At 38.2% G+C, this 16,287-nt stretch overlaps 1 protein-coding gene across 5 annotated transcripts in view; it reads right to left on the minus strand.

Moving 5' to 3' along the window:
• Nucleotides 1-1,285: 1,285 nt before the first annotated feature.
• Nucleotides 1,286-16,287, minus strand: part of ZNF268 (zinc finger protein 268) — a 45,875-nt gene continuing 30,873 nt past the window's right edge. For 3 of the 5 annotated variants that reach the window (XM_036823386.1, XM_036823388.1, XM_036823387.1), the window contains exon 6: nucleotides 9,932-14,289. In XM_036823386.1, coding sequence (XP_036679281.1) covers nucleotides 11,816-14,289 — 2,474 coding nt within the window. In that variant the 3' untranslated portion in view covers nucleotides 9,932-11,815. Of the gene's footprint in view, nucleotides 1,321-9,931; nucleotides 14,290-16,287 lie in introns of those variants that run through there. The other 2 variants (XM_036823390.1, XM_036823389.1) reach the window with 2 other exon arrangements.

A 16,287-nucleotide genomic window follows, 5' to 3' on the forward strand; every position in this document is an offset into this window, starting at 1 on the left:
ACCCACTGTAAATAGAGGCTGCCTCTCTCTTCCATGCTCACTAGTCTGAAATGCAATCATTACCACATAATGCAACCTAAGGCATACTTACCTGCTATTTCCTTATTTTCTATTCTCTTCTGGACCCAGGCTACCTGGGGCGGACTCCCAGTTCAATTGCTTAATAGCTGTGTGACTTTGGACAAGGTACTGATCCTGTACCTTCTCTCCTCTTGGTAAAGTTTATGATTTGTAATAATAACAGGCCCTCTTTCCTCTTTGGTTTGAGATCATTAAATGAGTCAGTACTCTACACGCGCTATCTTCTTTACCATTTTGTTTCTTACCGGTGTTGTTCACTTTTAACACATTCAAAATCTGGTAAGGGAACTTCCGCCTTAGGACTTGTCCTTTTCAGAAATGTCCTGGCCATTCATGTACTTTCCCCCATAGTGAGTAGCTGAACACATTTTTTAAAATCCCTGATCCACGGAAAGCTGCAAGCCCATCTAGATACAGCCTCCTAAGAACCTCTACTTCACCCTGAACCCTTCTTCCCTCCAAGGAATTACCTTCGTTCCCAGAGGTCCCACTGAGGGAGTTCCTCGCCCACCTGCACTGCCCCATGAAGCCTTCTCGAAGCCCCAGGGTAAGTACCCCCTGGCAGATTTGTCAGATTTGTCTAATCTGTCTGTATATTGGGGTGCTTGTAGCCATTGGAGACCAGTCCTTTGGGCCGTTCGTTGGGTTCACAGAACTACGGGGAGCAGGCTGTCTAGGGAACACCCTTGGGAAACCAATGCCTGACAGAAAAAGAGAGGGGATGTTTGACGTCCTGGGTAGAATGCTGAGAAGGACAGAGGGAACGTAAAGAAGAGCTTGAAAGAGTGACTCAGCTGTCCTTCCTTTCTTGGAAGATGGCAGGTGCAGGTGGGGTAGGGAACAGGAAAACCCTCCCAACATACTGACCCAGAGGCACTAGGAATGCTTCTTTTTTTTCTTTTTTTTTGCTAGAGAAAATATTTAAAAAAAAATTTGTTTTAAATTAATAGCTACTCTATTTCTTTATTTATTTATTTTTAGCTTTATTGGGTCTTCGTTTCGTGCGAGGGCTTTCTCTAGTTGCGGCAAGCGGGGGCCACTCTTCATTGCGGTGCGCGGGCCTCTCACTATCGCGGCCCCTCCCGTTGCGGGGCACAGGCTCCAGACGTGCAGGCTCAGCAGTTGTGGCTCACGGGCCCAGTTGCTCCACGGCATGTGGGATCTTCCCAGACCAGGGCTCGAACCCATGTCCCCTGCATTAGCAGGCAGATTCTCAACCACTGTGCCACCAGGGAAGCCCTAAAAAGGTTTTAAAGATGAGATGAGTATTACCGATTTTTCCTTCTGCTTCAGGGTCAAAGGTGGCTGGGCAGTGGTGCTGTGCCCAAACAAGGCCCACTTCATCTGCTACAAACCTTCTTTCCCTCTGGTGGTAGGTCAGGTGCAGGGTGGGGACAGGGACTCAGAGCCCAAGGTCTATTTACTGAGCATACGGGACTTTGTGAGGTGGGTATTTTGCCATCATTCCCATGTGACAAGATGCCCATCAGAGAGGTTAAGTCACTGGTCTACTCACAGAACTGGTAGGGGGTGGGTTTGAGGTTAGCCCACTCCCATCTGGCCCCCAAGTGTTGGTTTTCACGTCACCCAGCAGCACACTGACTCGGAGGGTGGGAGAGGAGGGAAGCCTCGCTGCGCACTACATTCTCGTTACTCAGTAACCGTGCTTGTTACGCTCCAGGCCCAGGCTGGACACTGACATCACAGATGAGTGAGTGTCCCTGCGTTTGAGGAATCCATCCTCTCAGGACCTGTTGATTGCCTACTCTGTGCAGAGCTGGAAAAAATCAGTCTATCTATTTTTGTCGTTGAAAAAAGCCTAAATAGATATTTAACCAAAAGCATTTTAAATTAACATAATATTACATGTGAAAACTTGCACAGACATACAAGTCCAAGAAAATGAAAGCACATTGTAAAAGTTCTTGATGATTTTGATTTTCTATCCTTGTAAGTTACATAAAGTGCACAGATCTTCAGGGTTTACCTCTGATTTTTCCATACGTGCAGATACTGTGTCCTCACCATTTCCAGCACGCTTCAAGGCTCTCTCGTGCTGGTTTCCAGTCACTACCCCCCCCCCCACGGTGACCACCCTGGACTTAAGTCACCAAATGTTAGCTTTGCCTGTTTTTGCACTTGATCTGCCTTCTCAAATGCTACAAAATTTCCCCCATGTAACCTTCTAGAAGGTCTATTTTTTTCCCCTTTACATTCAGGTGTACAATTAATCTGGAAATAATTTTAACTTATGGTACGAGGTATGGGTGTGTCAACTCCCCCCCCCTCAATAGGACATCCAATTTACCTGATTTATTGAAGAGTCTTCACTATTGCACTACAGTGGCACTTTTTGTCTTAAATCAGATGATGGTACATGTGTGGGTCTGCTTCTGGGCTCTCTGATCTGTTGTTCCATTGGTCTGTTTGTCCAACTTTACACAAAACCATACTATTTTAATCATGGGATAAGTCGATATTCAGTGTGTATCCTTCAGTTTTCCTCCTCTTTGTCTTTGCTATGCTTCACGCTTTGCATCTTCACAGGAATTTCAGAATCAGCTGGTTAATTTTGACAAAAATGCATCTACTAGGACTTTGAGATGGTACTGAATTTATAGATCAATTTGGGAAATTTTTTTTTATATAAATTTAGTTAGTTTTGGCTGCCTTGGTTCTTCGTTGTTGTGCACGGGCTTTCTCTAGTTGCAGTGAGTGTGGGCTACTCTTCGTTGTGCTCTGCGGGTTTCTCATTGTGGTGGTTCTCTTGTGGAGCATGGGTTCTAGGCACGTGGGCTTCAGTAGTTGTGGCACACGTGCTCAGTAGTTGTGGCTCACGGGCTCTAGAGCACAGGCTCAGTAGTTGTGGTGCACGGGCTTAGTTGCTCCGCAGCATGTGGGATCTCCCCAGACCAGGGCTCGAACCCGTGTCCCCTGCATTGGCAGGCAGATTCTCAACCACTGCACTGGGAAGTCCCTGGGAAATGTTTGAGAACAATATTGAGTCTCCCAATCCACAAATACAAAATAGATCTCGTTTATGAAATTTCAAGCAATATTTTGCAGTTTTCTGTATAGAGGCTTTTCACACCTTTCTTTAGACTTATTTCTAATCATTTAATATTTTTGATACTATTGTCATGGTACTTTTAGTTCAATTATCTAATTGTTTTATAATATACAGAAATACAGTTGACTTTTGTATACTGACATTCTACCTAGCCACTCTGCTAAATTCACTTAATTCTAACAGTTTATCTTCAAGGTTTTTTTGGTTTTCTAAGTACATAAACATATTGTATAGGAATGGCTAAGTTTTCTTTCTTTCTTTCCAATGTTGAATTAAAGAGGTAATAGTTGTAATTTTTTCTATTCTTATATGCAAGGAGAGAGCATTAAGTATTTCACCTGAACTGAAATGATGTGTTTGCAACATGAAGTGTCTGTGATAGATTTCTTTTGTAAATATGCTTTATCAGATTAAGGAAGTTCCTCTCTATTACTAGATTTAAGAGCTTTTGCTATAAATACCTGTTTAATTTCATCACTTACTTTTTTTCTGCGTCTCGGGTTGGTTTTTCTCCCTTATTCTGTAACTGTGATGGATCTCAGTGTGTGTGGGTTGTTTGTTTGTTTATTTTGGCTGTACCACGCGGCATGTGAGATCTTAGTTCCCCGAACAGGGATCAAACCCGTGCCCCCTGCACTGGAAGCATGGAGTCTTAACCACTGGACCACCAGGGGAATCCCGTTTTTGGGGTTTGTTTGTTTTTTTAACAATAAACCATCCTTGCATGGATACAATAAACCATACTTGATCATGATATAATTTTTATATATCACTAGATTCCATCTGTTAATTCATTGTTTAGGATTTTTGCATATCTGTTCATGAGAAATAAATGTCCACATTTTCATTTTTTTCTAGTGTGTTTGTTGAATTTTGGCACCAAAGTTATGCAGGTCTCAAAAAAAGTATTGGGAAGCATTCTCTCACTTTTTCTATTCCCTGGAAAATTTTATAGAATTGGAATTATTTCTTCTTTAAATTTCAGAAGAATTCACTAGGGAAGGCATCTAGACTTCAAGCTTTCTTTGTGGAAAGGTTTTTAATTTTGGATTCAATTTCTTCAATAGATTTAGGACTGATTTGTTTTTTATTTCTTCTTATATCCAATTTAAGTTGTGATTTCTAAGGAATTTGTCCTTACTATCTAAACTGTCAAATGTGTTTGCCTATTGCATAACCTTCTTTTACATTTACTTTATTTACTTTCATGTAAAATCTGTTGTGATATCCCATTTCATATTGGATACTGGCAATGTATTTTTTTCCTCTTTCTTGCTTTTTCTTTTTCTTTTTTTTCCCAGTATTTTATTTTAACATCTTTATTGGAGTAAAATTGCTTTACAATGGTGTGTTAGTTTCTGCTTTATATCAAAGTGCATCAGCTATACATATACATATATCCCCATATCTCCCTCTTGCATCTCCCTCCCACCCTCCCTATCCCACCCCTCTAGGTGGTCACAAAGCACCAAGCTGATCTCCCTGTGCTATGCGGCTGCTTCCCTGTCTTGCTTTTTCTTGATCAGAAGTGAATTTTATTAAACAAAGAATCAACTTTCAGTGGCAATTTCTCTTTTGTACATTTGGTTCCTATTTAATCAATTTCTGCTCTTCATTATTGCCTTCCTGCCACTTTCTCTGAGTTTAATTTGCTTTTCTTTTGTGGCTTCCTGAAATAGAAGGCTAGATAATTGGTTTTCAACCTTTTTCTTAATACATTAAAGCTATACATTTTCCTTCACTTTTTACCATTGTATTTTACCATCATTTATGTAAAAATATTTCCTAATTTCTGAAATTTCTCAATCTAACATTACTATTTTTGTAATTAAGAAGTATCTGAGAGGAAAATACTTTGAGACTAATACTTGTTCCTCATAATATTTTTGCTTACAAGTTTCAGTATTCATTACTTCCTGCCTGAAACAATCTTTACTATAGTGGCTGCCTAATGACAATTTTCTAATTTCATCATTTCTTCTGCATTTATCAGTTGGAATTCTCCCGCCATAAATGGTTTTTCTCCAGCCCCCTCCATTATTTCAGTGCAACCTATTTATATTTATTTTTTCTTCTGTGTGGTTCTTTGTTCTTTCAAATAATTTCTTTTGTAATTTAGGCTTCATATTGTTCCAGTTGTTACTTTTATATCTTCTTATCGTGCCCTGAATCCCACTTTTCTCCATCTTTTATTATCAGCCTAACAGTTAAAGTGGTATCCTTTGCTTTCCTCCTAATATCAATGGCAGTATCTTACTTCCCCCAACCCTCTCTTTCCTCTTCTTATGCTCACTTCATATTCTTACTTTACCAGAAAATATCTTTATAAAGTATTCTTCCATCTTTGCTCAACCCTCATTTTAGTCTTAGATGTAAAATTAAATATATTAAATGCTCACCATCAGCCCTTTAGCTGGAAGCTCAACCTCTAGTATATTCCTCAAAAAATTAATTTTTGTATATGGTGTAAGTATAGACCAAGACACATATTTTTCTCAGATGTGCAAGTGTTTCAGCACCATTTTCTTTGTAAAGACTATTCTTTCCAATGAATTGATTTTGTAATTTTGACAAAAATCAGTTCACTATGTAGTGTGTAGTTTTATTCAGGACTCTCTTCTGTTTCACTAATCTATGTCTGTCCTTTCACAATACCACAGTCATAGCTGCTGTAGCTTAATGACAGGCCTGGAAATCAAAGAGTATATGTCTTGCAACTTTGTTTTTCCTATTCAAAATTTTGAGTATTCTAGTTCCTTTGCTATTCCACATAAATTTTAGAATCAGTTTGTCAGTTTTCACAGAAAATCTTCCTGGGAATTTTATTGGAATGGGATTGAGTCTAAAAATCCGTGTGGAGAACACTGACACTTTAACGACATTGAATCTTCCAATCCATTAACAGGGCACCTCCTCCCATTGTCCAGGTCATTATTATTCCCTTCTTCATTGTTGTTCTCAGCATACATTTCATGTCACTCACATTTAACTATTCCGTGGTTTTTGGTGCTATCATAAATAGCTGTGCATTTTAACCCTAATTTTCCATTGTATATTGCAAGTATGTAAAAATAGAACTGATTTTTGAATATTGATTTTACATTTTGCTGTCTTGCTAAATTGACTTGTTATGTTGGCTTTTTTAGTGTGTGTGTAAAGTTTTAAATGGTGTTTGAGTGAAGGCAGTCATGCTGTCTCTGAATAGTTGTCGTTCTTCCTTTCCAATCTGTATCTTTTTAATTTCTTTTTCTTACCTTATGCAGTCAGCTAAGTCTTCCAGTACAATGCTGAAAGAGTGGTGAGAGTGGATATAATTGACTTGTTCTCAATCTTAAGGGAAGCTATTCACTCTTTCACCATTATGACATTAATTGTAGACCAGCGGTCCCCAACCTTTTTGGCACCAGGGACCAGTTTCACGGATGACAATTTTTCCATGGACCAGGGGGCGGGGGGATGGTTCAGGAGGTAATGTGATTGATGGGGAGTGATGGGGAGCAGCAGATGAAGCTACGCTCACTCGCCTGCTGCTCACCTCTTGTGTGGCCCAGTTCCTAACATGCTGCAGACCAGTACCAGTACTATGGTGCCCCCTGGGGGTTGGGGACCCCTGCTGTAGACATTTTTCAGATGTGCTTTATTAGTTTGAGGAAGCTACTTCCTATTCCCAGTTTTCTGAGGTTTTTTATCATGAGTGCTGTGGAATTTGAACAAATGCTTTTACTACACCTGTTGATGTGACCACATGATTTTTATTTTTTAGTTGGACAGGTATGAATTAGTGATTGGATTTTGAATATTGAATCAGCCTCAGCTTTGTATACCCAAGATAAACTCAAATTTGCCTTCATGTATTACCCTTTTATATATTACTGGATTTAATTAACTAATATTGAGGCTTTTTACATCTACGTTCATGAAGAACATTTGTAGTTTTTTAAAATTTTGTAGTTTTTTCTTTTAATCAGTGTGACACTGATTTCATAAAATCGGTTAAGAAGTATTTGTCATCTATTTTCTGGAAGAGTTAGTATAGAATGGCTATTACTTCTTTCTTAAATGTTTGATAGAAATCACCAGTGAAATGATCTGAGCCTGGATTTTTCTTTGTTGGGAGAATTTTAACTATGAATTTAATTTCTTTAATAAATGTAGCACTATTCAGGTTACCCATTTCACATTGTTTTGGTGGTTTGTGTCTTTCAAGAATTTAGTCCATCAAAGTTGTCAAATTTGCGTTTTGTGTTGCTTACCCCTTCCACTGTTTTTGTTTCACTGGTTTCTGGTCTTATCCTTACTATTTCATTCCTATTTACACTGGGCTTTACTCTTCTTTTCCTAGTTCCTTAAGGTAGGACTTTAGATTATTGATGTGAGACCCTTATTCTTTTCTAATGTAAGCATTTAGTGCCATTAATTTCCCTCTACACACTGCTTTTTCTGCATCTCAAAAAATTCGATGTTGTATTTTAATTTGTACATGTTGTATATAATAATTCAAAATATTTCCCATATTTTTTTTGAAATTTCTTGGAGCCATGAATTACTTAGAATTGTGCTGCTTAATTTCCAAGTGTTTGGAGATTTTTCTGTTCTTGTTGCAATTGGTTTCTTGTTAAACTGCACTACAGATGGAAGAAATTTTTAATGGTTTCAATTATTTAAAAAATGTTAAGATTAATGACTTAGGACATGACCTGTATTGATGAATGCTTCACAGGTAATTGAAAAGAATACATACTGTGCTGTTGGATATTCTAGACATGTCTACCAGGTCTAGTTTATTGATGGCATTATTCAGTGCTTCTATAGCCTTGCTGATTTTTGGTCTCCAAGGTATGTTACTGAGAAATAACTGTTGAAGTGTCCAACTAAAATGGTAGAGTATATTTCTCATTTCAGCTCTGTTTTTGCATGATTTTGAAGCTTTCTTGTTAAGTACATGCACATTTAGGATTGTCTTTTTGGTAAAATGATGCTTTTCATTATATAAGGTACCTATATATTCCTGATAATTTTCTTTGCTCTTTGAATATATATTTACTTCCAGAAAAGGGTACATATTTTCTAATGTCAGCTCTTAGGCTGGGAGATAAGGTGGAGCTGAATCAATCTGATCTGTATTTCAGCTGACTGAGCTTTGTTGAAGCTTTTGGTTGAGTTAGTGCAAAACTGCCTTCAGATATTTTGAGGGTAAATCACAATGTTTCCCTCAGCAGGGCCTGGAATCTGAGCATGGAGACATTGTAGAGATTTGCTTGTGCTCACAACCAAGCTGCCAGCTCTCAGAGCTGTGCAAAACAACTCCTTGCCTTACAGCCTGTAGTTTAAATATTTGCCTGTAGTTTATTTTGGTTTTTCTAAATAGACAATCACATGTGCAAACAATAGGATTTTTGTTTCTGCCCCAAACCCCAATTCCTTACAACATTCTGTTCTCACATATTGGCTAGAACTGCCATTATATTGCTCAATAAAATTGATGAGCGTTCTTTTTCTTAAAGGTATACATCTAATGTTTTATCATTAAATATGACATTTGTCAGTTTTTGGAACATACTCCTTGCAAAGTTAAAGAAGTTAATTTCTATCTCTAATAACATTTTAAAATCATCTATGGGTATTATAGCCCATCAAATGATTTATCGACACATACTGAGATACTCATATGGCTTTTTTCTGGTAGTGTGGTTAATTTTACAAAAAGATTTTCTAATATTAAATCTTCCAAACACCCTAATGTGTTTTAATTAGGATCAGATTCAGGTGCACATAACAGAACCAACTCTCCTCCCAAAAAGAAAAGATGCCGTGAACAAGACAGTCCATCTCTCTTTTGTGTAAAAATATACCCAGACTTGGTAGTCCAGGGCTGGCACAGCAGCTCCATCATTACCAGAGAGCCATACATCACTCTTTATCTCTCTACTGCACTCCAGCAGACAGCTTCCATCCTCAGGAGGAATTCAGATTCTAAGATGGCTGCTGAGTCTCCGGACATCCAGCGTGTTGCACATTAAAAAGAAAAGATGAAAGCACACTAGGGGGCTTTCCCCACTTGTTTTCCTTTTGAAAAACCTTCCCATTATCCCTCTCGGTAACTTCTATGTCCATTTCATTACTCAGAATTAGCAGCATGATCACATTTAGCTACAAAAAGAATGGAGAAATGCAGCTTTTTAGCCGGGCACATCACCATTATGAAAAATACAGTGATTCTGTTGGTAATGAAGAAATACTGGGTTCACTACTAACAGTCTGCTACACTTAATAATGTCATGACTTAAAAAAATAAAAACTCTACATTACTAGATGCATTTTTGCTATAATTCCATTTAGGATTTTTAAATCTATGTTCACAAATGACTTTGTCATTTCCCCCCAAAATGTCTACTTCCTGTGAAATATTGTAAAATGTTAGAATTATCTTTCCTTTAACTTTCCTGAAAATTATCAACTATTACTGAAAGTCTCTGGAACCTCTTTCTTTTCTGGGGCTGGGGCAGAGTTAGAGGAACTAGGTAGATTTTCAAGCCAGAAATTCAATTTTAACTTTCCTATTTTGTTTACTGGTTGCTGATCTATTGATTTTTGTTGTTTCATTTATCTGGAAAATTTTCCATTTCATTTAAAATCAGACCCAATCCAGCATTATCCTTTCACACAGTATTTGATTTATGCCTTCAACATTATGTTGACATCTCTGGCTTCTACTGGGAGAGGCTGAATGTGGATTTGTGTCACACAATACAGCACCTTTAAAATCTAATTGACCCTGGATAGTGGTAAACAGAATATATGTTTATTCTTTATTTTGTGTATGTATCTTCCTTGAAACATCAATGACAAAATACATATTTATGATATTTTCCAGGTTTAGGGGATAGACTGAAGCAGATATCTGAAATTCTTTCCTTATGCAAGCCTTCTCTTCCCTTCTGTAAATCATCATTCTTCACCCCAGGTCTCTTGACATTGGATAATAATAATGAGCTGAACACATAAGGACTTGGGATTCAGAAATCATTGACTACGTCCTTCAAGGAAGATGCAGTTTCTTTGGGTAAGAGATGGGATTCCCCACTGAAGTAAAGAGCACAAAGTAGTGGGTGTTTCAGAAATATTTGCAGTTTTGAAGCCTCATATTCCTCCAAGATAGCCTAACCTAATTTTCAGATTAATGCTCATTCACATAAGGTAATTGGTGAGGCTGTGAAAAAAACTGACGTTGTAAGTAAGCAACTGGTAGAATGACTTTTCACCATCCTGAATCTATAGCTATACATACACACTTCAGCAGCATCACTTAAAGGTATCACTTAAATGTACTGAGAGGATACAAGATAGTTCAAATTAACAGAGAAGTGAACTAGGATTAAAAAGGGACAACACCTAAATCTATTCTGGGTAATCTATATAGAAGGAACTAATTAATACTAACAGTAAGATGCTACCTGAGAACAAAAGCTAAGTTTGATTTTCTGTACTAAGGAGTCCATTAAAAATTTATATTCTGGACTATCTCAGCCAACTCCTGGCAGGGCACCTTGAATGATGATCCCATCATGACTGCATACACTGTGAATTCTCTTAAAGGAAATCAAGGTGTTCTAACCAGAGAGGGCAGAACAGATTGCAGATACACAATCACATGAAACGTGCACTATATTGATTATATAACTAAAGAGGTAGCTTTCAGTACCACTTACAAAGGGTACAAAATAATAAAAAAGGTTTAAAGTATTGAAATGCATTTTTAATGCCATATTGTTCTAGTAAGAAGTTGTATTTTTAAATAAGAATGTTGCTATGCAGAGTAGAAACCCCTGGAAAATGGTATTGTTATCTAGCTAATTTATCTATCAAATGTGGCATTCACAAGAATATGCAAAACTACAAAAAACATATTTTATAGTATAGAAAGGAAGATAACACCTAAACATCCCTGCAGGTCTTATGATGTAATCCTTATTGTTATCCTGATTATTACATTTATTTACACAGGTTAAAAAATCTTTATGTTCTACTATGAACATGCCTATCATTGATAGTTGAATACTTTCTCCAATCGTTTCCTAAAAGTTTGGACCATTTGGAACATAATTTCCCTTAATTTGTAAAGGAAATTATTTTTTTCCAAATGAATCAAAATAATAGTAAATAAACCTTCCTGCTGAGGCTTTACCCCATCTGAAATATTCATAGATCTTCATTCATTCAAATATTTTTTTTCTTTTTTTTTTTTTTACTAGAAGTTTGTCATTCCTAGATGAAGAATTTCCCTAACTTATAGCATGGTTTCTCCAAGGTATGAGCTTATGATACCTGCAATTCATTCATTTATGTTTTCTCTCATTAAAATCCTAATTCTTAATAAATTATGAATTTCAAAGGACTATATTCTATATTCATTTGCATTATGGAATTTCCTCTTTGTGGATGTTAGTATATTAAAAAATGACTTTCTGACATTCATTTCATTCATAATGTTCCTCACCTGCACAAACCTACAAGACTTTCTGCTAAGAACTTTCATAGGGTTCACTGAATTCATAGAGTCCCTTGTGCACATGTACTGATATTTTTTGTGTGTATAAAGAACAGTGTTCTGTGGATGCCCCTCCACATGCCACATATACATGGTGTACAATGAGATGATTCCATTTACAGAGTTTCTCTCTTGTACAATTCTGGGAATTCCTGTGAATTGACTTTTGAGAGAAAGTTTCTTACATTTACTTCACCAACATGGTTCTCATCTGCGTGAGTTCTCTGATGCATAATGAGCTGTGACTTCCAACAAAAGGCCTTCCCACATTCACTGCACTTACAGGGTTTCTCTCCTGTATGAGTCCTCTGATGTGCACTGAGAATTGATTTCTGAGAGAAGGTTTTTCCACATTCACTGCATCCATAGGGTTTCTCCCCTGAATGAGTCCTCTGATGTACAATGAGCTGAGACTTCCTAATGAAGGCTTTTTCACACTCATTGCATTCATAGGGCTTCTCTCTTGTGTGCATTCTCTGATGTACAATGAGCCGTAATTTTCCACTGAAGGACTTCTCACATTGACTGCATTTATAAGGGTTTTCCCCTGCATGAGTGCGCTCGTGTACAATGAGTAGCGACTTCCAAATGAAGGCTTTCCCGCATTTGTGGCATTCATATGGTTTCTCTCCAGAATGAGTTCTCATGTGTATAATGAGGTATGACTTGCTACTAAAGGCTTTCCCACACTCACTGCACCCATAAGGTTTTTCCCCAGCATGAGTTCGCTGATGTGAGATGAGCTGATCTTTTCTATTAAAGGCTTTCCCACATTCACTGCATTCATAGGGATTCTCCCCTGTGTGAATTCTCTGATGTACAATAAGTTGTGAATTGAAACTGAAGGATTTCCCGCATTCACTGCATTCATGTGGTTTCTCTCCTGTGTGAGTCCTCATATGTATAATGAGGTAGGACTTGCTCCTAAAAGCTTTCCCACATTCAATGCATCCATAGGGTTTCAATCCTGTGTGACTTCTCTGATGTACAATGAGCTGTGACTTCAAACTGAAGGCTTTTCCACACTGATTACACCCATAGGGTTTCACCCCAGTGTGTGCTCCCTGATGTACAATAAGCTGTGACTTGAAAGTAAAGGATTTCCCACAGTCACTACAACCATAGGGTTTCTCTCCTGTGTGGGTTCTCTGATGTACAATAAGATTCGACTTTGTATTAAAGGCTTTCTGACATTCACTGCATTCAAAGGGTTTCTCTCCTGTATGAGTTCTCTGATGTATCACGAGCTGTGACTTCAAACCAAAAGTTTTCCCACAGTCACTGCATTCATAGGGCTTCTCCCCTGCATGAGTTCTCTGGTGTGAAATGAGCTGGTATTTCCGACTGAAGGCTTTCCCACATTCACTGCATTCATAGGGATTCTCCCCTGTGTGAATTCTCTGATGTACAATAAGTTGTGAATTGAAACTGAAGGATTTCCCGCATTCACTGCATTCATGTGGTTTCTCTCCTGTGTGAGTCCTCATATGTATGATGAGGTAGGACTTGCTCCTAAAAGCTTTCCCACATTCAGTGCATCCATAGGGTTTCACTCCTGTGTGACTTCTCTGATGTACAATGAGTTGTGACTTCAAACTGAAGGCTTTTCCACACTGATTACACCCATAGGGTTTTACCCCAGTGTGTGCTCCCTGATGTACAATGAGCTGTGACTTGAAAGTAAAGGCTTTCCCACATTCACTACAACCATAGGGTTTCTCCCCTGTGTGGGTTCTCTGATGTACCATGAGGTTAGACTTTGTATTAAAGGCTTTCCGACAATCACTGCATTCATAGGGTTTCTCCCCTGTATGAATTCTTTGATGTATAATGAGTTGTGATTTCAAACCAAAAGCTTTCCCACAGTCATGACACCCATAGGGTTTCTGTCCTGAATGAATTCTCTGGTGTGAAACAAGCTGGTCTTTCCTACTGAAGACTTTCCCACATTCACAGCATTCATAGGGATTCTCCCGTGTGTGAATTCTCTTATGTATAACAAGTTGTGAATTGAAACTGAAAGTTTTCTGACAAACACTGCATTCATGCAGTTTCTCTCCTGTGTGAGTTCTCTGATGAACAATGAGGTAGGACTTGCTGCTGAAGTCTTTCCCACATCCATTACATTTGTAGGGTTTTTCTTTTGCATGAGTTCGCTGATGCACCACAAGGTATGACTTGCTGCTGAAGGCCCTCCCACAGTAACTGCATTCAAAGGGTTTTCCTCCCATACGTATTTGTTGGCATATGAGCTGTGACTTTCTGTTGGCAGTCTTTCCAGATTCATTACTTTCACAGTATTTTATCCCAATAACAGCTTGCTCATGTTTAGAATGGAAGGACGATACCCTATGTGCATGAAACCCATTAGGATTCTTTCTGGCATAATTATTACCGAAATCTGTATTATATTTCAAACTCTTTCCATTTGTGACACATTTATGAAGTTTTTGTTTTGAAGAAACATAATCTGTACTAAGAAGACATAGTTTTCCAAATGCAGTACACTGATAGCCTTTTGACATACTTCTTAGCTTGCCTTGATTTTCCTTATGCCATTCCATACGACCATCAATTTCCCAGACTTCGTCTAGAAATGAAAATACTCATGTTATAAATAGTAAAATGATCCTAGTACAGCATAAAATTTGCCTTAAAAATGCCATATCATGAGGTTTTCCTTAGTTTCAGATATCAGTTCTGAATATAAATAAAATCTCAAGTGTAAATGTACCCAAACTCCTGGGCACTGGGGAAAACAAAGCAAATCAAAACATGAAAATAGGCAAAGGGAACTGACAATAAATAAAGGTAGTCTTAAGTTTCAAAATTTTGCAAAATGCCTTCTTTAGAAAGCACAAAGAAAAATGAGCAAAATATGAAGACGTGGGGTCTTCCCTGGTAGCACAGTGGATAAGAATCCGCCTGCCAATGCAGGGGACATGGGTTCGAGCCCTGGTCCAAGAAGATCCCACATGCTGCAAAGCAACTAAGCCCACGTGCCACAACTACTGAGCCAGCGCTCTAGAGCCTGTGAGCCACAACTACTGAAGCCCATGTGCCACAACTACTGAAGCCCGTGCACCTAGAGCCCATGCTCCGCAAAAAGAGAAGCTGCTGCAATGAGAAGCCCACGCACCATAAGGAACAGTAGCCCCCGCTCGCCACAACTAGAGAAAGCCTGCGTGCAGCAACGAAGATGCAATGCCGCCAAAAATAAATAAATTTATTTATTTATTTATTTTAAAATATATATATAAAGAGGTGGGAAAGGATCTCTGAGCATTATCTTCATTCGACGAATAATCATTAAATATCTATTATGCGCCAAACACTGTGCTGAGCTCAGGAGAAAGCAGAACCACTGCAGATTGGTTTACAGTCCTCTTGGGAATAAAGTTCCGCTGAATACCCAAATAGATGAAAATAAACTCACAAGAAACATCATCGAGATGTTTCAGAACACTGACAAGCAGCAGCTAATAAAGCTTCCAGAGAAACCAAAAAAGTTTCATATAATGGGTCAAAATTTAGAAAGGATCTGACTTCTCATTAGCATCACTAGGAGAGAAAAAACAGAGCATTCAGGAGTAAAGTATAAACATTTTCAGAGGCACAGGTCTCAAATTTTATATCAAATGCACCCTTTCACAGGAAGCGACTATGAAAGGTGTTCCTTCCATGGGAAGCTACTATGCAAACAAACCAAGAAAAAAGATGACACAAAAAAATAGAAAAGAAAATCTGAAAGGAGATTCCAGGTTAAAAACTGTACAACCAGGTCTTGAGAAAAATCAGGTTACACTGGAGCAAGTCAAACGACATGGGAGTGATGTCACCAGGAAGATGAAATTGACAGAATCACTAATTTAGCTGAATGTACCAAAAGAATATTTAGACATGTGAAGAAGAGTCTGGGGTTAAATTAATTATAAATACATTATGATAACACCAAAAACTGGGCAGGGAAGTAAAACAACTCAAGAGAAAAAAATTTTTTTTCTCTTATGAACGAAAACTAACCATTGTACACTTGCATGATTTACCTGTGAACAGAAATTACATAGTTGTAAAGATATAAAAACTGAAGACTGATCTAAGTATGAAACAGCTTGATTAGGATGATGGAGGTATGGGAAGAGACAGTGTGTATATCATGGGGAGTATGAGGAGAGGAGGATGAAAGAGAATTAAATCTTTACCCTTCACACTAAGCAATTAGGAGAAAATCAAGGTGCAAGAGAATAAGCTGATTATTTAGAAAACATGGAGGTAAATACCATAAGAAAGAGCTAAAGAGATGAAATTGTTTTTCTCTGAGGGGAATGAAAAACAGACGGGGCAGGGTGGCCAGAATGCTGTTTAAACATAAACCCAACCCAACTCCCACCCCCCAACCAAATTCCAAAAATACAAAGTAGATAGGGAACTAGACACAGGAATAAGTCCTCACTCATAATGACAAATATTTGGAGGTTGAACAGAAGAGAGAATGGGTAGAGTTGACCTAGATGTCCCAAAGTAATATGCTGACCAAGGCAATGGACAGAAAAGAGTATTAAGAGAACACAGAAGCAGGTCAGGTTTG

This window comes from Balaenoptera musculus, chromosome 14, assembly GCF_009873245.2.
Source record: "Balaenoptera musculus isolate JJ_BM4_2016_0621 chromosome 14, mBalMus1.pri.v3, whole genome shotgun sequence".
NCBI lineage: Eukaryota > Metazoa > Chordata > Mammalia > Artiodactyla > Balaenopteridae > Balaenoptera > Balaenoptera musculus.